Source organism: Heterodontus francisci, chromosome 18 (genome assembly GCF_036365525.1).
Source record: "Heterodontus francisci isolate sHetFra1 chromosome 18, sHetFra1.hap1, whole genome shotgun sequence".
Classification (NCBI taxonomy): domain Eukaryota; kingdom Metazoa; phylum Chordata; class Chondrichthyes; order Heterodontiformes; family Heterodontidae; genus Heterodontus; species Heterodontus francisci.
Window position 1 is genome coordinate 49,543,723 of NC_090388.1, and position 26,390 is coordinate 49,570,112.

The 26,390-nt window shown below is 41.3% G+C and overlaps 1 protein-coding gene across 3 annotated transcripts in view; it reads right to left on the reverse strand.

Moving 5' to 3' along the window:
• The window catches only part of b4galnt3b (beta-1,4-N-acetyl-galactosaminyl transferase 3b), a 264,672-nt gene that overhangs the window by 107,028 nt on the left and 131,254 nt on the right, over nt 1-26,390 (reverse strand). For all 3 annotated transcript variants that reach the window (XR_010976873.1, XM_068050686.1, XM_068050685.1), the window contains 4 exons: nt 23,972-24,067; nt 18,910-19,000; nt 13,701-13,801; nt 10,724-10,791 (listed from right to left, as the gene is read on the reverse strand). Coding sequence is in view for 2 of the 3 variants with exons in the window: in XM_068050686.1 (XP_067906787.1) it covers nt 10,724-10,791; nt 13,701-13,801; nt 18,910-19,000; nt 23,972-24,067 (356 nt within the window). In the remaining variant the exon portion in view is untranslated. The remainder of the gene's footprint in view (nt 1-10,723; nt 10,792-13,700; nt 13,802-18,909; nt 19,001-23,971; nt 24,068-26,390) is intronic.

Genomic DNA, 26,390 nt, shown 5'->3' on the forward strand with positions numbered 1-26,390 from the left:
TCTCACTCGATACCACATCTGTCTAATAAAGTGGCCTACTCCAGCTATTTTGCATGGAATCACCACCCTTTTCAGTGATTTTAATGTGTTGTCATCCCTGAACCTACAGCAAGTAGAACTTTCATGCTCTATGACCTTATTTCAGTCCTTATTACTTAGTGAATCTAATTAGCATTTCAACCAATCCATTCCACATACCGTGGATGTGCAACTACTATCCAGCATGTGCAATTAAATGAATCCACGACTAGTACACTCATTGCTGGACTGAAGGTTCTTGTGGCCAGTACAATTCCCTCAGACTGAGCAATATCATCTTCCACTTCCAAACCTTCCGTGTCCTGAAAACCCTGTTGTTCCATTTTGGACAGTTTACCGCATGATGATATTTTGGATCACATCTGAAACACCTGTTAATAATTCCCCGGACATTCCTGGGGTTCATTCGTCTGTTGTTACTCCATTCCTGTCGTCTGCCAGATTGGCCAAAAATGTTTCCATCCTCATTTATTTTGTCTGTGATTCTTCTGCTGTATTGATGCTCCCCGTCCGAATGATCTCAAAATGCCGTGACCATCGAGTCCTCCATCCTCTGTGACACCGGCGAATATCCCACTTGTGCCATGAAGGCTGCTGGAAATGACTGCTTTCCCAGGATTTTTTTTGAAGTGGCAGACATCTGATCCAAGAGTAAGTCTTTTTCTGAGAATCTAACTCCAGTTAAGACCAGGAGCCTGTCCATGTAGGACACTTTAGCATTATCCAACAATTTGAATGCAAGCAGTGAACAAGGAATTTCCAAATAGAATTTCTGCAGCCTGTTATATAGTGTGTTAAATTGCACAATATATTCCTCTATGAAATGATCATCCATCTTTCTAAATTTATCAAAGTCTGTCCATGCCTGGTATGCATTTAATAGATCATCTTTCTTATAGATTTTAGCCATAAAGCTTAACAGAAGCTCCAAACCTTTCTCAGTGTCCAAATGACAGGCCTGCAGCTCACAAAATACTTTGCACCTGATTTGCTTTTGTGAGGAAGCGACAGTGCCAAGGCCATACTTTGTTTTCTATTTGGTAAAGACGTAATCCGTGTCCACATGTCCACTTCATTTTTCCATTGGTCATAAGGTGCAGATTCAGAGAATAGAAGTGGGAAATTATATCCTGACACTTTACACTTGATTTCAGCCATTCCTCTTAGCAGTAATTCACCTCCCAGCTGAAAAAAGTTCTTAGTTTCCAATCTTCATCTTTAGGCAACCATCCTCACTACCATGTTAAATGGACTCAAGTCAAACTGTGAAGAATGAAACTAGATGCCGATCCTTTTCTAGCTAGTCAGTTTATTCACAGAATGAGCATTACACAAGTCTGCCTTCTGTTCACCAACCCCCTTGTGTCTAGCAGGTTCTCTTTATATTCACTTTATATCCTTAATTGAACAATGCCCTTCAGTTGTTTACCTTTAACATAATTAACAATTAACACTGGTATGGGTGGTTCATGCAAAGAAATCACTTCAGATGTTTGGAGGGTATGGTCCCTAACAATTGGTATATGGTGAAAGTCCATATTGCCTTCTGTGCTGTGAGACAGAATCCTTCTCTAGCAGTTACTACAATTAGTTCAATTTTTCCTACACATTTGAATGCCTTACATGCAAGGAGACGTGCTTTCATCAAGGCTGCGGTCTCAGATAAAACTCAGAGACTCTGAGGCATCATATTAGGCCACCTGAGACAGAATTAAATTCAGGAGATTTAATTCAGGAGATTTGATGTATCATAAAAGAGAGGGTCATCGGGAATGGAAGGGCCCTGGTAAGGTGATAGGTCGTGATGGTAAGACAGTAGGTATCAAACATGGAAATCAAACTGTTAAGGTTCATTCCTCACTATTAATCGGGGTTGATTACAAAATCCCAGACTCTGAACAGCTGATAGAAGGAAATGAGGCACCTTGTACCTCAAATGCTCATGTGTTTTGTGATGAGGATCCTGAGGAACAGAATGCAGTAGATCAAGGGCTGGACAGTGGTAATGTAAGTGATCATGACGCAGAGGACAGCACTATCGCATCCAAAGGCCATTTGCTCCGAGTAGGTACTCAGGTGATGTATATTCCAGAGAGGTCTAATGAATGGAGTGATGTGACAATTGTGGGATGTGCAGGAAAATCTACTGGCAAGTTTAAATATTGGTTGAATGTTCAGGATGATGGCCAAGAAGCGAGGACCATGGACTGGCAGAATGGGGCAAAAGAGTGGAGAGTAAGAAAGCACAGTGCAAGTTCTAATAGTGGGTCTGGAAGTGACTCTTGCATCTGGAAATGATCACGTACTTGAGAAAGAGCCTCCCATAGTGCAAGAGGGAGATCTTACAGTAGCAGCCCTGACATACATCAAAATGTTATTAGAGGCTATAGCTTGAATAGTAGACAAACAATAAAGGCCACAGAGCAGTCTTGCAATAGAACTAGATGCAGAAGTCCTCATGACCGTGAAGTTCTGGTGGCTGCCAACAAAGAGAGAGTTGGAGAGGGTTTGGTATTTATTCTGAGGGACCAGATAAGGGGCAGCCAGCCTTGTCACATCACTGGATTTGTACTGAAAAGGTCCTTGCAGATGGGACATATAAGGCTAAAACGAGGCTACTTGCGAGGGGTTTTGAAGAGCGACTGGGTGGTACAGATGTTAGAGTGGACTCTCCCACAGCTGGAAAAGTAATCTTGAAAATCTTTTTAGCTCTTTTGGCTACATATTCATGGAGTATAGATCAGTCAACATAAAAGCTGTGTTTCTGCAGGGTGATACTTTGCAGACAGAAATGTTTCTAAAGCCACCTAAAGAGACAGCAGATACAGAAGGAAAACTATGGAAACTGAACAAATGCGTCTATGGCCTTAATTATGCTTTCAGGGTGTGATATTTCTTGGTGAGATCTGTTTTGTTGAAAATTGGTTGTGTTCAATCAAAAGCAGATCCTGTAATGTTTTATTGGCATCATAAAGAGAAACTTTCAGGCATCTTCATGATACACGTTGATGACTTCTTATGGGGTGGTACTGGGGAACTTTAGAAATATGTTAATAAGATTAGAGTAGAATGTAAGATTAGGAGTCAGGCTTGTGGGGCTTTTAAATATACTGGTTTAGATATTAAGCAGGCTGGGTCTGGAATAACTTTAAATCAACAACACATACTCCTATCCCAGTTAGTCGTGCTCACCCAAAAGTTGAGAGTCTTCTAAGGGCAAATAAAACATTTTTAAAAATGAATACAAAAGCAAAATACTGCAGATGCTGGAAATCTGAAGCAAAAACAGAACATGCTGGAAATACAGAGCAGGTCAGGCAGAATCTGTGGAGAGAAAAACAGGTCATGGCCTGTAATGTTAACACTGTTTCTCGTTCCGCAGATGCAGCTTGACCTGCTGAGTATTTCCAGCATTTTCTGCTTTTGATTTTTTTAAAAATCTGGAGAAATGGTTATTTAAGTTCCCATCCTTGGGTGACACAAAGAATGTGAAATTAGTCACTTTTAGTGATGCTTCATGTGCTAATCTTCCTGATGGTAGTCAAATGTACCTGGTTTCATAATATTTCTGTGGGTGAAAATGAGAAATGTTGTCCTTTAGCTTGGGAAGCTAAGAAAATAAAAAGCTTGCTAAAAGTACTTTAGCTGCAGAAACACTGGCTCATGTGGAGGCAGTGGCTAGGGGTACTGTTTGTCAAATATTTTAGGAGAGATTCTGTACAAGAGGCATACTGAAGGTAGGATACCCATTGAATGTTATGTAGATAACCGTTCCTTGAGGGAATATGTACACTCTACAAAAAATGAGAGTGAGAAAAGGTTACGAATTGACCTTGCTGGCTTAAAACAAATGCTGGACATAAAGGAAATCTCCCAAATTAAACGGATAGAAGCAAGTCATTAAATATCGGACTGTTTTACAAAAAGACATGCTTGTACAAAGAACTTGTTAGGGGTCCTAGAGGAGGGGTGTCTCACAATATAATGCTTTGTACAGAATATGAATTTATTTTGCTTTGTTTTGAAATGTTGTTTGTGCATGTTAAACTATAAGTTTTATTTAAAGAGAAAGAAGGGCATCTGTTAATTGTACATCAATTGTGTTTAATTATATGTAGGTGGAGTGTATTAATTAGGGTCTTACTTGAGCACGTATAAGGAGACACTTACTGAAACTGAGTGGAGGTTTGAGTCAGGAGCTATATGTTAATAATCTATGACTCTGCAAAATAAATGTAAGACTGTATAAAGATTGGCTCCGGTTTATCCTTCAACAAGAAGCTTCCTGGCGTAGAACACACAAGACAAAGGAAGAAGTGTTACGATTTCTGAGTATGTGCGATTTCTAGTGGAAATTTGTCCCTAATTTCAGCACAGTAGTCACTCCATTGACAAACTTATTAAAGAAAAACGTGAAGTTTGAATGGTCAGTTATGCCAACAGAAAATCAAGTGGCACAGACAGGTAGTGCATATATAAACACACATTCTTTAAAATAAACGTAAAAATAAAAATGTATCTATATGAAATTTACATGCAGAGGACTCTGGCTTACTCTGTACACTAGCATTAAATGTTTGCACTAATTTTTGATACATCACTTTACAGAAATGTACTATCTCGACAGATCACTTATCAAGCTATTGCCAATTTTTTACCATTCAAGTTTTGCTGCCTCATAGAACCACAAGTAGCAGACAGGCACTGCCATTAGATTAACCGATTAGCATATAATTATATTGTCATTGATTACTGGTTAAAATTTTGTACAGAACTCAATTTGAAGGCAATCTTAAGTGCTTTTAGAGTCTATAGTAAAACAATATATTTGGATGAACTCAATATTTTTCATAGGTGAAATTAATTCTAGTCAATCTGTACAATAACTACTCAGGAGAAACTGCTGTTTTCTTACTAGCTACAAATGGCACGTAAGCAGCTTTATTCACATTGTTGCGACCTAACCAGGTTACACAATACAGTTTCAAAACTGCAAGGATGGCATTCTTCATGGTTTCAATCACAAAAAGCAAAAAAAAAAAAGACATGCTGGAAATCTAAACCAAAAACAGAAAATGCTGAAAACATTCAACAGGTCGGTCATTACCTGCAGAGAGAACAGACATGTTAATGCGTCAACTGTAGACCCTTTATTAATCATTATCCTCTGGAGATAAAACCTCTTTAAATTAGTAAACTACTTGTTCTGTAGAACATGCTTCAAGGAATTGTCATAAGATGGTCCACTTACAATCATTTTCTCCCCTTCCCTCAATTCCAAAACCAGCTGTAGGATTTTGGAAGTCCCAATCAAGGCCACTTTTGGAGCCTTTCTACCAAGTCAACCATTTTCTACTCCTCCACCTGCATCATTTACTCAACTCAACAATATTATAGTTTACAACACGGTCAGGTCTTAACATTTATATCTATTTGGCCTAAGAAAGATAAATTTGAAAATACCATATTCAATCATACCTCTCGTATCGATCCATCAATTTTTTTCCAGGTAGTTATCCAACTCTCTCTTGAATTAAGCATACAATCAACAGCTATTTCCACCATTAGCCATCTACTCCATACATTCAGTGCCCTTGGAGTCATAACAAGACAGGAGGCCGCCATTCGGCCCATCGAGTCCATGCCTGTTCTCTTTAGAGCAATCCAGTCAGTCCCATTCCCCCACTCTATCCCTGTAGTCCTGCAAGTTTATTTCCCTCAAGTGCCTATCCAATACCCTTCTGGAATCAGTGATCGTCTCCACTTCCACCACCCTTGTAGACAGAGTGTTCCAGGATATTACCACTTGCTGCGTAAAAATGTTCTTCCTCACACCCCCACTCCCATCCCTGTATCTGTTGCCCAAAACCTTAAATCTATGTTCCCTAGTCCTTGTACTATCAGCCAAAGGGAACAGCTTTTCTTTATCTACCTTATGTAGGACAAAAAAAATACCCTTTTTAAAGGAATTCATGGCAAAAAGCTTGACCATATTATCCATCATGCCTTGTGTTGAACTGGACTAGACTTAAAACAGAATATCTTGTGCAAATTTCAATCTTTCTAAAATAAACCTGCTGAACTGCGAACCTAAAACAAATACCATCAGGAAAAACAAGAGAGATAGTGCAGGAAAGGGAGACAGATTGGTATTTGAATTTATGAAGACTATACCTTGGGTAGACACTACAATTGAGATAAAATGGAGCATAGTGTTCCAGCAAAGTACAAACATCTTTTTCTAGAAGATCGACAGCAAGGTGCGTCACATGATAGAAAATTACTGGAGAAAGCAAAAGAAAGATGGACAGCTTTCTGGGCGGGTTCAAACCCTATGGTTTTATCAAAAGGCACAGAATATAACAGATTATTCTGCTATTCAAGAAACTTCATTGGACGGTGTGGCCTGTCAGTAAAGTAATACAGGCTCATCCCCTGAAAAGGGGTATATGAGCTTGAACACATCGGAGATTTTTTACTGCATTTGAAGGAAAACAATCCCGGCTTGTTGGAAGGATATCTCAACGAGAGAAGCCAGTTCATCATCGGGAGAAGAATCTACAATCAACAGGAGCTGGCCACTTTGGGTGATTGCCTGATTAATAGTTAATAACATACTTGAGGATTCTAATTCTAGATACTGGTTAGGCCTGCATTTGCTGGGAGTAAAGTAATAAAAGTGTTTTAAATCATTTTCTTTTCTCCTCCTCTTTCTCAAGCTGCTAAATCTATAAACATTTTACTTTTCCTATAATTAATTTAAATCTGTGCCCATTTTAAATCTGTAACCTTGGGTACAAATAAACTAACCCCATCAAGCATAACAACTTTTTGACTGAGTCATCAATTTGTCCTCTTGTAATTTGCGGGGCAATTTTTAAAATTTGTTTCATGGAATGTGGGCATCGCTGGCAAGGACAGCTTTTGTTGCCCATCCCTAATTGCCCTTGACAACTGAATTCAGAGGACAGATAAGAGTCAACCACATTGCTGTGGGTCTGTGGAATCACATGTAGTTCAGACAAAGTAAGGATGGCAGATTTCCTTTACTAAAGGACATTAGTGAACCAACAAAGAAGGGTCACTGACCTGAAATGTTAACTCTGCTGCTCTCTCCACACGTGCAGCCAGACCTGCTGAGTATTTCCAGCATTTCCTGTTTTTATTACATTATTGAACCAGATGGGTTTTTACGACAGTCAAAGGTAGTTTCATGGTTACCATCACTGGGACTAGCTTTCAATTCCAGATTTTTTTTTAAATTAATTCATTGAATTTATTATTAATGAATTGAATTTAAATTCCACCAGCTCCCATGGTGGGATTTGAACCCATGTCCCCAGAGTATCAACTTGGGTTCCTGGATTAAGCAGAACTTTCAGGAACCAACCAGAGAGCAGGTTATATTAGACGTGGTATTGCGTTATGCGACAGGATTAATTAATGACCTCAAAGTAAAGGCACCTCTAGGTAGCAGCGACCACAATACGATTGAATTTTACATCCAGTTTGAAAGAGAGAAGAGAGAGTCTAAGACTAGCATTTGAAATTTAAATAAGGGCAACCATGTGGACATGAAAGCTGATCTAGCTGAAGGGAACTGGGTTACTAGGCTAGGAGATAGATCAATACAGAAGCTGTGGCAGACATTCAAGGGGATATTTCAGAATACTCAGGATAAGCAAAATCCTACTATAAAGAAAAATTCTAAGGGGAGGACCCACCATCCGTGATTAACTAAAGAAGTTAAAGAAAGCATCAAACTTAAGGAAAAGGCACATAATTGTGCAAAGATGAGTGGCAGGTCAGATGATTGGTCAGAATATAAACAATGGCAGAGAATCACAAAAAGGTTAATCAGGAGAAAGAAATTAGAGTATGAGAGGAAGCTAGCTGGAAATGTAAAAACGGATAGCAAGAGTTTCTACAGGTATTTAAAAAGGAAATAAGTAAAGTTAGTGTTGGTCCTCTAGAGAGTTAGAATGAGGAGTTAATAGTAGATAATAAGTGGGAGCTCATGGTGTAGGGAGTAACACATTAGCATGGATAGAAGATTGGCTGGCTGGCAGAAAACAGAGAGTATGCATAAATGGATCCTTTTGTGATTGGCAGGATATGACGAGTGGAGTCCCACAGGGGTCTGTGCTGGGGTCTCAACTTTTTACAATTTATATCAATGACTTAGATAAGGGAAGTGATGACATGGTAGCTAAATTTGCAGATGACACAAAGATCACCCAGTCCTCACCATTTTTGAGCTATGTTTCGTTATTGCCATTACATCATATTCCCATATGGCTATTTGTGCTTGCACCTCATCAACCTTGTTCACTCCACATTGTGTCTTTACATACATGCATTGTAAACCAGTCTTTGCATTCCTCTTAGTCCTTCTTAGTCTGCTCCTATCTAAGATGGTATTACGTCTTTCTCTAGTATTATCCAACACTCTCACTCCTTTATTGTACATCATCTTTCCTAGATGGAAGGATGCCAACAACACTCCTTTATGTAAATTATTCCTCTTTTGTACTTCTACATGTTGGTGCCCACCTCCTGCCAACTTAGTTTAAACCATCCCCAACCACATTAGTGAACCTCCATGTGAGGGCACTGGTCCCAGTCCTATTGAAGTGCAACCTGTCTCTTTTGAATAGATGCCTCCTGCCCCAGAACTGGTCCAAATGCCCCAAGAACCTGAAAGTTTCCCTCCTGCACTATGCCTCAAGCTAAGCATTGATCCTCTCTACTTTCCTGTGTCTACTCTCGCTAGTGTGTGACACTAGGAGTAAACCAGAAATTACTACCTTCAAGGTCCTACTTTTTTAACTTCCTTCTCTAGCTCCTGACAGTCTGACCAGAAGACCTCAATATCTGCCCTATGTTGTTGGTACCAACATGTAACATAACTTCTAGCTCACTCCCTTCTCCCTGCAGAATATTCTACACCCTTTGTGTGACGTCCTTTACCCTTGCACCAGGGAGGCAACACCCCATGCAGAACTTATCATGACAGTTACAGAAACACCTGTCTGGCCCCCTAACTATGGAATCTCCTATAATGACTACATTTGCTTTGCTGTTCCCCCCTGCGCAGACCCTTGCCCATTGGCGCCATGGTCTGGACTGCACTCTTTCAAGGTGTCGTTTCTCCCAGCCGTCTCCAATGCTGAGTATCGATTTGAGAGTGGCATATATCCCAAAGACTCCTGCACTTCCTGCCTCTTCCTATTTTTCTGGATGGCCACCCATCTACTATCCGGAAACACTCTGCCTGTGGGGTGGCCAGCTCCTGGAATGCACAAACCAGGAAACTCTCAGTCACCATGATGCTTCGCAGTGACACCAGCTACCTTTCAAGCTCAGAAACCACATGGCACAGGAATTTCAAGCAACAGGTCGCAGCTGCCCATCCACAATCTTTAAAAAACTCCATTTTCTCTTTTAGAATCTAGTTCCTTGTATAAACTGTTCATTTTAATTAATGCCTCTAGATCTCAGCGCTCGCTGTCTCCTGCTCTCTCTTTTGGATTGCTCCTTGTTTTTTTTTAATACCAGAATAGCATCTCTTCCCTCACTGCACCAAATTCCCTAAGTTTAATGCTCTATAGAAGCAACACTCCATAAAATTGGACTCCTTGTTACTTACTCACCTGTGTAAAAATGTTAAAACTAACTGTTTCTTCACACTTACTCTTCTAAGTCTATGGCTATGGTCTTTTGTGGAATCAGTCACTATGTTAAACATAATTATGCTTTTCTTGGCTATATCCTTTGGAATCTTGAATTTGACTAAGATTACCCCTGAGTCTTTTCTAAACCTACCCAGTTTCTACAGCCTCCCCTGATAACTCAGGTGCCTTATCCTAGTTTCGTACACTACACCCTCTCCAATGCCCAAATGCCTCTCTCATCGTACAGTGACCAGAATTTACACAGTACTTCAAGGTGGGGCCAGATTAAGATACTGATATACATTATAAACAGCAACTTCATCAAGACTGATATATACTTAAACCAAGATTTATTCGAACAAGTTTCCTTTAAAAAAAAAACAACTGTTTTCCTCCCATCTTTGATTAAGCTGCTGGGATAGTCTATCCTTCAGCCAGTCAATGCAACAGCCTGATTGCCCCTCCAAGGTGCCAAATTCAACAATGTGGGTGTAGATGCTTTCAAGACCCCAAAAATGCAACCGACAGTAATGAAAGTTTTCCTTTTGGGGAACTTAAGAGTGTCACTCTCACTCAAGAGTTTGATTCAAACTCAACTGTTACAGTTGGGACTCCCATGTTCTCCCAGTGCAGCTATCCTTTGTTAGAATTCTTTTAAAAATTGATTTAATTAAGAGTAATATATATTTGCATTTAATGGGCAGAAACAACAAACATTATTCGATCTTATTTAACAAAAATTCCAACAATTTTTACATCTCGTCATTTTAACTGCAGCATTTTACAATTTCTAAAAGGATATTACTGTAAAGTAACCTGTACAGGCAAAAGCCAATCAACCATACAACATTTGTGATGGTAAGTAGCAAAACAATATTTTAATATGCAACCTGTGAAAGGACAGCATCACTACAAAGAAAATTAGCTGTCATGTTTCTGAAAAAGAAATATTCTTAGGCAGCAACTAGAAGGGAGAAATGATTTAGCCAATTGAACAACAATACACCTACTGTGTTGACTTGGAGACTTGACTTTCAAATTTTCCAAATTCTCCTGGGGCTGTCCACTCCTTACCAGTCTACATTGGAAAACAGGAGAATGTTAACTTGATTTTTGTTTGCAATCACATCGTTTCAATGTAAAGGGGACAGTATTACATGCCATTCCTGCATGTAATTATTAGGTTACCAAAAGTTACTAACCAACGTACTAATTGTTAAAATCCGGCTATTATAAACTAACAACTAACTTATTATCATAAACTAACATTTAGCTTTATTAGAACCCTTCTTTGTAGTATGGTAAAGTGGAAAAAAGTAGGTAATAGGGCACAGTATGGACAAGATGTCAAGGCAGAGGGATTCTGGGAGATTATGTCATGTTTTAAAATGCTTACTTGCAGCAAAAGGGGGAGACCTTGACAGCAGACAGTAAAAATAGCTTCTGCGTAGATTTGCCTTGTAATGAGATAAGGAACCTCGAAATGTAAAAGCATTGAGATAAAGTAGTCAACACAAAAGGGTACTATTTGCACAAATCCGAAAGGTTAGCAACCGTCACAAAACAATCCTTGGTTGGTTAAGAAAGGCATCCTTTAATACAAGACTGATTGGGAGAGGGGAGGGTTAACTGGAAAGCTGCCAGGATAAAAGTAGTAAAAACAAGAACTGCTGGAAATACTCAGCAGGTCTGGCAGCATCTGTGGAGAAAGAAGCAGAGTTAATGTTTCAGATCTGAAAGAACTGAAGGGTCACTTACCTGAAACATTAACTCTGCTTCTCTGAGTATTTCCAGCGTTTCTTGTTTTTATTTCAGATTTCCAGCATCCACAGTATTTTTCTTTTATATTAGGATAAAAGTAGTCCTATCCTTGCTACAGTACGGCAGAGAACAACAACAACAGGAGACGAGAGAGAGAGAGACCGACAAGGGAAACTTGAAGACCAAAAGCTGCAAAAGAAACTCGTCATGCGCTCCGCCATCCAGTCTCTAATATGGGTAGTATCTGTTAGACTGTTAATTACTGCCTGAGTTTGTGACTACGGTTTATCTGAAAACTTAAACTTGTCCTCATCTTTATCTCAATAAAGTCGATTCACAACAAGCTGTTGTGCTGCCAAGTCTGTTCCCACCTTAGAAGGGGGTATAAAACATCTCTATCTTATCAAATCTTACACTAAACATAAAACCTGATCACGCAAATGAAGTGTAACTTCATTTCCTGAGTTGGAATGGTGAACTGTGTGGATTGGACAACCGAGGCGCATACATAGGGTGCCAAAATCGGCTTGCAAAAGTCCCAGTTTCCTGATGTAGAAAATTTAACGAGATTTTCCTATTTAGATTTCACATAGCATGCTTTGTCTCCAGCATCAATCTCAGCAGTGTCCTTATCAGATGTTGCTCCAACTCCCTTGCTCCCCCATTTCGTCTAACATCAGGCTAAGAGATAAAGTAATGGTAGACACATGGGGCAGGACTTTCCTTGTGGGCTTCAGGACCTCAACATCAGGGTCTAAAGGGGGTCAGAAGCCCGCACTGTGGGGTAAACAGTCACCTGGCAGTGATTTTCCCCAAATTGGCCAATTAGGGGCCAGAGGGTGGGCTCACTGTCCAATTCAGGATGGTGAGGCAGCTCTCAAAGCTGGAGTGCCAAGAGGAGACCCTCCGGCACTGAAGCAGCAGGCTGCCTTTTCAGGTAAGGGAGAGAGAGGGTGCCTCCATTTTGAAGCAGCCTCTCCAACTTTTTAAACTTTAAAATAAGAAACCTCTCCATTGGCGGCCTGCAGCTGCAGCTGAAGCCAGGCAGATGGGGAGGGCTTCAAAGCCTGCCTGGAGTGCTGCCAGCAGCTCCCCCCGACCTTCCCCCCCCACCCCACCCCCAGTCTTCACCAAAAGGCCACTTCCAGGCAGGTGACCTAGACACCGATGGCTCTGGGGACCAGAAGGCAGACTGAAAACTTCCAGTTGGCCTCTGACAATAGGCCTTTAAAGAGCCTTAATTGACTACCCACTGCTTGCAGGCGGGTAGCTCTGCTGCCCCCCATCCTGCCTCCGGGAAAATGGCCTGGGGGCAGGATAGTGCTAGCAAATTGGGACGCCGGCTGGCGGTGTGAAATTCTGCACCCGTGGCCCTGTGACCGTCGCCATCGGGGGGCTAAAAATCCAGCTTATGTTGTCTTCACTGGGCTGCAAATACATAATTAATGCTGCCTAGGACTGTGGTGCTTTTCCATCACCCTTCTGATCAGATCTCCAATGGCCTCCTACCTCAGTACTGATGACTCCCATGGCCCAAGACTGATATCGATACCTCTAGTCTCTGATTCACTACTAATATCCCTTTATTACAATGTACCCTTCATCAACATCTCCCATAGACCCTGGTCCAATGCCAAGAATTTTTCATCGACTTATTAAAAAAAAAAACCCTTTCTGCAACATTTACATTGTTATTTGCTATTTTTAACTAGAAATTTGGTTTGTGTTAAATTTTATTTTGTAGTTCTTAGATTTGTATTGTTGTAATGTTAACCATCTCATCCACAGCAACACAGCTACGGAATTAAACTAGCATTAGATGCTGCAGCTAATTTGGGATAATATGTTCATGTGAGAGAGAGAGATGTGTTTTTTTCCCTTATTCTGGCCTTCTAAGTTTTGAGGGAAAGGGGGTATTTTCCTGTTAATATTTTTCTTCACTGTAGCTTTGCCACATTTTTAGCACAGCAAATTATGCAGACGGTATTACGTGAAGAGCCATAGCATTTATCATCTCCAGTGCTGCAGGTGGACCTTAGCACGGTGCGTGGATACCACTCTCTGATGTCAGTTTTGTCAACACATCACTAGTGTCTGTTGGCTGCTAAATGCACAGGCCATCAAGACCATCAAGGTATGACTAAAATTAGACAGCTGAGTTTCATTCTGTATCTCGAGTGAAACAAGCCTTTAATCTAGGCTTGGAAACATACATTGATATCATACCTTTCCAACTCTAGCCAGAAGTGCGACATTTGTAGGGTTTTCATTCGTGCTCAGCCAGAACTCAGAATTATCATCAGAGGCCACTGCAAACTGAAATTCACCTGAAACATGGCAACATAATGAATTAGCTTTCTGGAAACACCGACTGACCCCTGAATTTTTCCCCTTCTCTCTTGAAAGCATTCACTTATGCTAGGTGTGATTCCATGGGTGGAATTAACTCTGACACCTTGGCAAAGTGGTCTCTTTTCATGTATGAACTTAGGACATACAGAGTAAGTTTATACCAGCTGTTTGACATGGGAAGGAGAGGAAGTTATCACAATGGATCCAATAGTTTCTTTACGTTACACAGCGCAGGTCACTTGCTTGTAATCAGGCTTGTCCCTGGTACAGAGATATTGTGGCCAATGTAATGTTCCTACTGCTGTCTTGGCTGAGATCTCTGGGCATCAAACAGCATAACCTTGAGATTATCATGGTCTGTAGGTCCAATACCACATCATAGTCCTTGGAGAAACAACAACTCATATTTATACAGCAGTTTTAATGTAATAAAATGTTCCAAGGCACTTCACAAGAGCATTATAAAACAAAGGAATACACCGAGCCACAAGATGAGATATTACATCAGATAAGCAAAAGTTTGGTCAAAGAGGCAGGTTTCAAGGAGTGGCTTAAAGGAGGAAAGCGAGGTGGAGAGACAGCGAGGTATAGAGAGGGTATTCCAAAGCTAGGCAACAAAAGATGCAGCCACTAATGGTGGAGTGATTAAAATCAGGGATTACTCGCAATATTTTTTGAATGTATTTTATTTATCCTCTTTAGATTTCTCAGGACACAGCCTGCTAAGAGGGAGATCAAATAGCATGTTCCCAGGCCTTTGCCAATGCCACTTTTCTGTTGATTGTGGGAAGGTGCACAAAAAAGATCTTTGTCAACTCCAATTATTTCCTTCCTTTTGCTGTGGAGAAGTACTTAGTTCTCATTCTTGGGGGCATAGTTGGGACTGAAACTCAATGGGCAGGGTTTTCCCATGGGCTTTGGGACCCCAACGTTGGGACCAAAGGGGGTCACAAGCCCACGCTTGCCAGGAACAAGACCGGGGAAGCTACTTTCCCAGAGGCAGCCTCCTAATTGGCTGCCTCAGTGTTCACAGTCCTTAGCTCCGAACACTGCCAGCCATGTTCTAGAGCCTCAGGAGCCACACTGGGAGAGGTGGGCATTGCTGAGGCAGGTCTGAGAAAGCGAGGGTGCCTCAAAATGGCATAAAAATTATTAAATATTTGAGCGGGGGTAAGGCGACTGGCCCTTCGGATCAGAGGGAGAACCTCTCCAGTTGGATCGTTGGAGCTGTGGGAGATGTCTTTCCTGCCCTCGTCCTCTTCTTTGGGGAATGGAGTCTCTGGCTCCGATGGACCTGGACTGCTGCAATGAGACCATCTCCACGGAGCTGGCAGCCTCCCCACACAGCAGGGGCTGCATCACTGGCAAAATGCTGGCAGTGCTGCAAAATCGCACCCAACTGAGGCCTTAATGATTTAAATTGCCTGCCCGCCTCCATGCAGTGGGCAGGCGATCCGCATCCCAGGTCACCCCGGGAAACTTCTCTGGCAGCAGGAATGCATTGGGGAGCCATCGCTAAGCAGCTCGCCCTTATTTTCCCAGCCCCTCTGCCAACTCCTGCTACCTGGGACTAGGAAAATTAAGCCCATTGTTTGGTAAATACAAACTCACATTCCACAATTGTGTGGTGTAGCACCTCCGAGCACTATTGAACAGTGCCAGGGTATTTCATTTTCATTTGCAAAAACTGATCAGTTCCAAGATGATATTTTTGTGAAGTATGTATTACTATCTTAGTTTATTATTGGAGTGTCACCTTCGATCAGCTGGGAGCATCCTCACTTCTAAGCCAGAAGATCCTGGGCCCTAGTATAGTCTTGAGCATGTAAACTGGGCTAACACTTCAATGTAGTACTACGGGAGTGCGGCACTGTTGAGGGTGCAGTCTTTTGGATGAGGCGTCAAACCAAGAACAGACTATGTAGTCATTTATTCATTTGCTGTTTGGGAGACCCTGCTAGCACAAATTAGCTGTTGCATTTACCTATGTAAAAACAGTTACTGCGCATCAAAAGTAATCCATTGGTTTGAGATCTTCCTTTAAAATTTCAACACATACAGCAATGAAAAAACTCTTGCTTGTACAGCACAGGTTTTCTTTTCTCTTGCATCAGGCAAGAAGAAAACTTTAATATATTATCACAATGTCAGTACCAAACACTCCAGCAAGAAGGATAGTGTCATCAATGTGAGGAATAGTATCAGATGATACTTTGTCCCCTAAAACATATTAACTTCACAGTCATCCACAAGAGATCTCTGAGTTGAAACATCAACATTTAGTGAACTACAAGCGCATTTTTGTACTATAGATTCAGAATGGATCATGATTGCTCAAGAATCACTTCACTTCTGACCATACTGCCCTCAGGAAGAGGAGAGTTTTCACATCAGTCAAGAATTAGTTTTCTCCAAGAGGTAAACTGACTGTTTCCTAATATATGACACTGCTCACTATAACCATTGTGGGATTGTTTGTCATTTTTCTTACCATGGAAGCAATAGACAGTTTCCTTTAGTCTGTAGGCAATTTAGTTAAGTGATGGAATAAAAAGCACTTTATAATATCACACTACCCTTCATACACTGAATTACTTTTCTTTTGAAGTGCAGTGGCTGTTCTTATTGTTACGACCAGGTGAGAAAGGTGTCTAGGGATCCCTCTCAGCCTTCACCTAGTCTTACTGTAACAGGATTTAATTTTAAACAGTGTTTTTAGCCCCCTCTTGGTGATTCCTTGTTCACCGCTTTCCAATTATAAGGCAAAGAAACCAGCATAAACAGGCTTTCTTAGGTGTAAAGAAGAAAAGTGAAATTTTATTAAACATCAACTCTAATTCAGTTGATGCCTATGGATACACAACACGCCTATGTTAGTATGCATATGCGATACACACATGCAAACAGAGACAGAAAAGAGAAGAAAAATAAAGTAGAAAAGGTTTGAGGCAATATCTGAAGAGTTGCTGTTACGGTTCTTCGAGCTCACTGTAGAGCCTTTGATTGTAGGTAAATCTTGATTTTTGTTGGGGCCCAGTATTCTTCTTAAACCTTGTTCGCTGTAGGAGACTTTTCTCGCTTCGGGTTCATGTGTCTTCAGTGTATTCTGAGGCTTGTGGGAAAGAGATGGGAGCAGACAGGAGATCTTCTCAGCCCAGGAGCGACCAGACTTTCTCCCCAAACTGTTTGTACAAATCCAAAAAACTCAGGTTGCCCAGCAGATTAGTCATGTGACAAGCTGGTTTGACCATGTCTGTTTGTGTATTCGGCCATCTTAGCAGTCAACCTGTAATGCAAGCTCCCCCACCTTCAACGCCTTGTGTTCAAAAGTCCACTGCGGGTTGAATGTCTGGGAAAGGCTGCTTTGTCTTTCCAAACACTGTCTGTTAATATGCAAATGTCTTTTCCAGCCACAGCTGATCTGTTTAACAAGTCCTTTCTTCACTCCAGTAACAGTTAAAAATCAATGTTCATGACAAAATTAATGTGCCTCATTCTTAGCAGGTGGGGGCCTAGCATGACATTATAAAGACAAATACACCAGTGATTCTTTGCCAGCAATGTCTCTCAACAAGCTGCCTGTTTAAGAGATTAGATTAGATTAGATTAGATTAGAGATACAGCACTGAAACAGGCCCTTCGGCCCACCGAGTCAGTGCCGACCATCAACCACCCATTTATACTAATCCTACACTAATCCCATATTCCTACCAAACATCCCCACCTGTCCCTATATTTCCCTACCATCTACCTATACTAGTGACAATTTATAATGGCCAATTTACCTATCAACCTGCAAGTCTTTTTGGCTTGTGGGAGGAAACCGGAGCACCCGGAGAAAACCCACGCAGACACAGGGAGAACTTGCAAACTCCACACAGGCAATACCCAGAATCGAACCCGGGTCCCTAAAGCTGTGAGGCTGCAGTGCTAACCACTGTGCCGCCCCTAAAGAGATGACTCTTTAAATCAAAGTAGTCACGTAAGTTACAATGAAGAGGTCTGAACAAAATATTTCGGGGATACCACTAACCCATAATTAGCTGAAAGTGTTTTAATGCCAATGAAGATTTCACTTCAATGGTTTGCCATTCTGTAACTTAAATTATATACTCATAATAACCAAGAAAAACATCTATTTGACAGCAGGAAATCTTCCGTTTTTTTCTGCTTAAGAATTTGTAAACAGTGATTTCGGGTAGCATCATGTTATTTTGTCTCAGACTGCCTTTTGAAACCAGTCTAGATTGATTAGCAATGTGAATGGAATAACTATATGTATCATCCCAATGTTAAAAAGATTGCTAAAAAGTAATCCACTTAATAAGTTAAACAATTTAAAAATATATTTAGAATACATTATTAAATACCTCTGATTTCAACTGAGGGCCCAAAGGGGTAAAGAATTGTACAACATTATTTAAGTACCAACATGTGCTTGAGTCACTTATAACTAAAACACTTGAGTTATTAGGCTCATTTTTATCCATAAAAATATGATCCTTTCTCCATTAAATTGATCTTGTTAATTTTCTCCTCTCTGATCACACTATTCACCTTAATGTATCCTGATCAATCTAAGAGGGACAAGACCATTTGGCTGCCAACTTCGCCACAGCCATCTCACGAAGCAGGTAGTTGCTGGAAATATAGTTCAAGCACAGCGTGGCAGATTATGTAGAAGTCTCTCTATATGCCTTTCCTCCCAACCCCACCTTTCCATGTGTGCTTTGCTTCCAAGCAATACTTGTCCTACAGGTCAGCAGATTTCAATACCTACAGGTTAAGATTCAAGACCCTTGTGCTACTGTGATAATCAGAATGGAAGCTCAAAATTACTACAATCAGATAATCTTACAGCAGTGTGTTTTTGCTGCATTACTAATGTGTTAGTTAAGAAGCACAACATAGATCAATGGAAGCCAAAGCTGATCCATCTGCATTCTTTCATTTACTACACATTGCAAGTGGCAAAACAGCCTGTGTATAATGTTAATGTGCAAAACTATGCTGACTTCAGGAAATTAGATGATGATGATGTGGGGGTGAGAACTAACAAAGCGAAAAAGAGAAACAGACTTACTATCTGCATAGGGATGGATATAGCCAAATATTCTGAGCCCATAGTTGGTCCATCTTGGTGCCACTGCCAACTTCTTGACCACTGTGCGTGTCTAAAAAAGTTATATTAATCTCAGTGAAAGCAGCAATCAAATATTATTTAACTTATAATAAAAACAGAAAATGCTAGAAATACACAGCAGGTCTGGCACCATCTGTGGAGAGAAAACAGAGTTAACGTTTCGGGTCAATGACCATTCATTAGAATAGAATATTTAAATTATTTTAGTTTCTCCCTATGCATGACTTTACAAAATGATTTCTGTTTTGACATTTACAAAACTGGAATATTAATCAGGTAATGTGGTCTGTGCGAGTCACTGTTGTAAGCTAGATTTCCAAATAACAGGTAAATCTGAAGTGCCCTGGATAGTTTCACATTCTGAATTAGTCAATGGATTTGATGTGCAGTCTGCTAATTTTTCATGTTTCCTCTTTTCCCTCTGGTACTTCCCTTCATTACTCTTGGTTACATAGGAAATGGTAGGCCACTCAGCCCCTCGAGCCTGTTACACCATTCAATTAGATTATGGCAGATCAGTACCTCAATTCAATGTACCCACCTTTGTTCCATATCCCATGATGTCTTTAATTAACCTCAGTCTTCAACATTTCACCTGACCCAGCAGCCACAGAATTTTTAAGGGAGCAGGTTCCAGATTTCCACGAACCTTTGCATAAAAATGTTCCTCATTTCACTCCCATACCCCTCCCCCACTATAGATAGCCTCATTAATTTATGCGGAATCAGGAGCAATTAAGCAGAGAATCTGCTTGGTTATGTAATTTATCCCAAATTGGATTGCATATAATCACACACAAGTGAAATGTGGAGAATCAATAAATTTATTTAATGCTTGAAAATTCCATTTCCTCTTGCTTTTCAATATGGTTGATAAAAGTAGCAATATCAAAAAAAATCAGTGAATCTGTATGTAAAGAAAATCACGCAATGACATAAGTCATTACAAAATAAAAAGCCCCAATTTTTCACAATGAATAGGGCTTTTTTTCAATTTGTGTTTTGTACTAACTTAGAAAGTTTGGGTGTTTTGGCAAGGGATGAAGTTTAGTTTCTAACACAAATAAAAAGATCACAACAACAACAACTTATATTTATATAGCGGCTTTAATGTAATAAAACGTCTTAAACAAAATATGACGTCGAGCCACCTAAGGAGATATAAGGACAGATGACCAAAAGCTTGGTCAGAGGTAGGATTTAAGGAGTGTCTTAAAGGAACTAAGCAAGGTGGAGAGGTGTTGGGAGGGAATTCTAGAGCTTAGGGCTGAGGAAATTGAAGGCATGGCCACCAATGGTGGAATGATTAAAATCAGAGATGCTCAAGAGGCCAGAATTAGAGACATGAAGATATTTCGGAGGGTTGTGGGGCTGAAGGAGATTACAGAGATAGGGAGAGGTGAGGCCATGGAGGGAACTTTAAAATCAAGGTGCTGCTTGACTGTTAGCCAATGTAGGTCAGTGAACACAGGGGTGATTGGTCAACGGGACTTGCTGTGAGTTCAGACACAGGCAGCAGAGTTTTGGATGACCTTAAGTTTATGGAGGGTAGAATGTAGGAGACTAGACAGGAGTGCACTGGAATAATCAGGTCTAGAGGTAATGAAGGCATGAATGCGGGTTTCAGCAGCAGATGAACGGAGACGGAGACAAAGTCAGGTGATGCTATGGAGGTGGAAATAGGTGGTCTTAGTGATGGCACAAATATGAGATCGGAAGCTCATCTCAGGGTCAAATATGACACCAAGGTTGCGAACAGACTGGCTTAATCTCAGACTGTTACCAGCAAAAGGGATGGAGTCAGTAGCCAGAGAATGGAGTTTGGAGCAGGGCCCGCAAACAATGGCTTCAGTCTTCCCAATATTTAATTGGGGGAAATTTCTGCTCATCCAGTATTGGATGTCAGATAAGCAGTCTGAAAGTTTAGCAACAGCCGAAGAGTCGAGAGAGGTGGTGAAGTGAAGCTGGGTGACATCAGCGTACATGTGAAAAGTAATGCTGTGCTTTTGGATGATGTTACAGAGGAGTAGCATGTAGATGAGAAATAGGAGGGGGCCAAGGATAGATCCTTGGGGGACACCAGAGGTAACAGTGCATGAGCAGGAAGAGGAGTCATTGCAAGTGACTGCCCAGTTACAATTAGATAGAAAAGCATGGAACCAGATGAGAGAAGTCCCACCCAGCTGGACGACAAGTGGAGAGGCGTTGGAGGAGGATGGTGTGGTTAACTGTATCAAAGGCTGCAGACAGGTCAAGAAGGAAAGGAGGGAAAGTTTACCTTTGTCACAATCACACAGGATGCCATTTCTGACTTTGATAAGAGCTGTTTCGGTACTGTGGCAGCGGCAGAAATCTGATTGAAAGGATTCAAAGATGAAGTTCCAGGAAAGATAGGAACATATTTGGAAGGTGACAACATGTTCAAGGACTTCAGAGGAAAGTGAAGTTGGAGATGGGTCGGTAGTTTGCAAGTATGGTGGGGTCAAGGGTTTTTGTTTGAGAAGAGTGATGATGGCAGATTGAAAGGAGGTAGGGACAACATCTGAAGAGAGAACCTTTTACAACGTTGGTTAACATGGGACCAGAAGGGGAAGTTGGGTGGTCAGCAGTTTAGTGGGAATGAGATCAAGGCAAGAGAAGGTGGGTCTCATGGACAAGATAAGCTCAGAGAGGGCATAAGGGGTGTTAGGAGAAAAACTAGAGAAAGTTGCAAGTTCTGGGCTAGGGCAGGAGGGAGCATTAGAGGAAGTTTGGCCAGGTGGATGAGTGGAAGGGCGGTAGGCGACAGAGGCAGCTGACTGGGCAGGCCTCTCCCGGAGGTATATTCCGGGCCCCCCTGCCACAAATCCAGACGTCAGGCGGTCAGTAAAATTCAGCCCTTGGAGGGGAACTTGGATGTAGTGGTGTTCCCAGGCGCATGCTGCCCTTGATCTTCCAGGAGGTATAGGTTGCAGCTCTGGGAGGTGCTATTGAAGAAGCTTTGGCAAATTGCTGCAACGCATCTTCTATATGACACACAGCAGCCACATTGCCCTGGTGGTGGAAGCAGTAAATGTTTATGGTGGTACATGGGGTGGCGTTCAATTGGGTGCTTTGTCCTGGATGGGTCATGCTTCTTTAATGTTGTTGGACCTGTACTCATCCAAGCAAGTGGACAGTATTTCAAAACACTTCTGACTTGTGCCCTGTAGGTGGTGGAAAGGCTTTGAGGAGTCAGACAGTGAGACACTCGCTGCAGAATACCCAGTCTGTAACCTGCTGGCTATTGTTACAACCTTGATTGCATTACAGCTTTTAAGATACTCTTGAGTCAATTCTTCATGTGAGATTAATAATTCCAGCCCCACCCCAAAAACAATTCCAATTGCATGATTTTCTACAGTAAGCCATTTACACAATACATATTGCACTGATGCAAAATGATTTCAGAGTACTTTGGTGTAGGATTACTGATCTGAGTACATTTCTTATTTTAACAAGTGTTGCAAGACCAACTAGTGCAATGCCAAAAGTAAAATAGTCCCCTGACTATTTACTACAACCTTTCACAATTCATTTGAAACATTTAAATATCGTGTCATCTCTTCACTGGCATTAAAACTTAACCATCATTAGCATAAATGCACAGAGCTCTACTTTGGATGTTATCTATATGGACTTCAGTAAAGCCTTTGACAAGATCCCTCATGGCAGACTGATACAAAAGGTGAAGTCACATGGGATCAGAGGGGAGCTGGCAAGATGGATACAGAACTGGCTCGGTCATAGAAGACAGAGTGTAGCAGTGGAAGGGTGCTTTTCTGAATGGAGGGATGTGACTAGTGGTGTTCCGCAGGGATCAGTGCTGGTACGTTTGCTGTTTGTAGCATATATAAATGATTTGGAGGAAAATGTAGCTGGTCTGATTAGTAAGTTTGCGGACGACACAAAGGTTGGTGGAGTTGCGGATAGTGATGCGGATTGTCAGAGGATACAGCAGGATATGGATCGGTTGGAGACTTGGGCGGAGAAATGGCAGATGGAGTTTAATTCGGACAAATGTGAGGTAATGCATTTTGGAAGGTCTAATGCAGGTGGGAAGTATACAGTAAATGACAGAATCCTTAGGAGTATTGACAGGCAGAGAGATCTGGGCATACAGGTCCAAAGGTCACTGAAAGTGGCAACGCAGGTGGATAAGGTAGTCAAGAAGGCATACGGCATAGAGTATAAAAATAGGCAAGTTATGCTGCAGCTGTACAGAACTTTAGTTAGGCCACACTTAGAATATTGCGTGCAATTCTGGTCGCCACACTACCAGAAGGACATGGAGGCTTTGGAGAGGGTACAGAAGAGGTCTACCAGGATGTTGCCTGGTCTGGAGGGCATTAGTTGTGAGGAGAGGTTGGATAAACTCGGATTGTTTTCACTGGAACGACGGAGGTGGAGGGGCGACATGATAGAGGTTTACAAAGTTATGAGCGGCATGGACAGAGCGGATAGTCAGAAGCTTTTTCCCAGGGTGGAAGAGTCAGTTACTAGGGGACATAGGTTTAAGGTGAGAGGGGCAAAGTTTAGAGGGGATGTGCAGGCAAGTTCTTTACACAGAGGGTGGTGAGTGCCTGGAACTTGTTGCCGGGGAAGGTGGTGGAAGCAGGTATGATAGCGACGTTTAAGAGGCATCTTGACAAATACATGAATAGGATGGGAATAGAGGGATACGGACCCCGGAAGTGCAGAAAGTTTTAGTTTAGGCAGGCATCAAGATCGGCTCAGGGCCGAATGGCCTGTTCCTGTGCTGTACTGTTCTTTGCCTGACTGAAGAATGATGTGGCGTTGGCACTAAAACTTGGGCCTACCACTTCTGACTTCTTCCAGACACTTACTCGCATCAACATAGTGTCAAAAAAGAAATTGCAGCAAGCAACAAATAACTTAAAAAGATTCCAACAATTCTAGCTGACTACAAATATCATGATTGACCCAACTTCTTCACACCAGCTTAATTACAGTAGATACTCACATGTGGAAAGAGAGGAAAGTGAATATTTTTCCTGAGCTGGTCAACAGAGCCACCACACCAGTCCTCAAATATGTGCAAATTTGCTTGACCCATGAACTGTACAAGAGAGACAAATTAAGTGCATTGATTAGTGCACAGTACAGTGTTCATACTTTTACATTCTTATTAACTTTATCTAACTAGAAATGTATCTCCAGTTATGGCACTCTATTTCCTCTGCTTACAATACTGAAGGAGTGCTGCATTGTCAGAGGGACTGTTTTTCAGATGAGATGAGGTCCTATGTACCTGTTCATGGGGACATAAAAGAACAAGTACAAAGTTCTCTCAGTGTCCTAGTCAGTAGTCATCCCTCAGCTAACCCATTAAGTGGCTGTTCATCTCAGTACCTTTAGTGAGACATTGCTATGTGCAAATTGGTTGCGGTGTTAACCTATTTAACAATATCTAAATCTTGACACTAAATTATCACCTATAAAATGCTTTTGGACAGCATGAGATTGTGAAAGGTGACCATAAAAACATAAGAAATAGGAGCAACAGTAGGCCATTTGGCCCCTTGAGGCTGCTCTGCCATTCACAAAGATCATGGCTGATCCGATTGTGGCCTTAACTCCACTTTCCTACCTGCCCCCCCATTTACTGCTTTGGAGATCCAAAATTTGTCTAGCTCAGCCTAGAATACATTCAATAACCCAGCTTTCACTGCTGTCAGGACTAGACAATTCCAAAAATTAACGACCCTCTGAGAGAAGTAATTCCTCCACCTGTCTTAAGTGGGAGATCCCTTATTTTGAAACTGTGACCCATAGTTCTAGATTTCCTCCATGAGGGGAAACATCCTCTCAGCATATACTGCCAAGCCCCCCTCAGAATCCTATATGTTTCAATATGATTACCTCCCATTCTTCTAAACTCCAATGTGTATAGGCCCAACCTGCTCAACCTTTCCTCATAAGACTATCAACCTAGTGAACCTTCTCTGAACTGCCTCATATGCAAGTATATTCCTCCTTAAATAAGGAGACCAAAATTGTGCGCAGTACTCTATCTGTGGTCTCACCAACGCCCTGTACAGTTGTAGCAAGGCTTCCCTACTCTCATACTCAACCCGCCTTGCAATAAAGACTGGCATGTCATTTGTCTTCCTAATCACTTGCTCTACCTGCGTGCATGTACAAGGACACCCAGATCCCTCTGTACCGCAGCATTCTGCAGTCTCTCTCCATTTAAATAATATTCTGCTTTTCTATTCTTCCCATTAACATGGACACATTCACATTTTCCCACATTATACTCCATCTGTCAAATTTTTGCCCACTCACTTAACCTATCTATATCCCTTTGCAGACACTTTGTGCCCTCCTCACAACGTGCTTTGCTAGCTATCTTTGTATTGTCAGCAAATTTGGCTGCAATACACTCAGTCCCTTCATCCAAGTCATTAATATAGATTCTAAGTAGTTGAGCCCCCAGCACTGATCCCTGTGGCATCCCACTAGTTACAATTTGCCAACCTGAAAATGACCCATGTATCCCAAATTTGTTTCCTGTTATTTAGCCAATCCTCTGTTCATGCTAATTTATTATCCCCAACACCATGAACTCGTATCTTGTGCAGTAACCTTTTATGTGGCACCTTATTGAATACCTTTTGGAAATCCAAATAGAGTACATCAACTGGTTTCCCTTTATCCTCCCTGCTTGTTAAGTCCTCAAAGAACTCAAATGAATATCAAACACAATTTTCTGTTCACAAAACCATGTTGACTCTGCTTGATTGTATTATGATTTTCTAAATGTCATGCTACTAATTCCTTAATAATAGATTCCAACATTTTCCCAATGACAGATGTTAAGCTAACTGGCCTATAGTTTCCTGCTTTCTGTCTCCCTGTTTCTTTTGAATAGAGGTGTTATATTTGCACTTTTCCAAACCACTGGGACCTTTCCAGAATCTAGGGAATTTTGGAAGATTACAAACAACGCATCCACTATCTCTGCAGCCACTTCTATAGGACCCTACAATGCAGGCCATCAGGTTCATGGGACTTGTGAGCCTTTAGACCCATTAGTTTTCCAAGTACTTTTTCTCTAGTGATAGTGATTGTTTTAAGTTCCTCCCTCCCTTTCACCCCTTGATTGTCTACTATTCTTGGGATTTTTTTGCGTCTTCTTGCATGAAGACAGATACAAAAAATACTTGTTCAAAGTCTCTGCCATTACCTTGCGTTTCCCATTATTAATTCCCTAGTCTCATCCTCTAAGGGACCAACCTTTACTTTAGCTACTCTCCCATTTTTATACTTGTAGAAGCTCTTACTGTCTTTTTATATTTCTTGCTAATTTACCCATATTTTAATTTCTTCCCCTTTATTTTTTTTTAAGTCATCCATTGCTGGTTTCTAACATTTTCCCA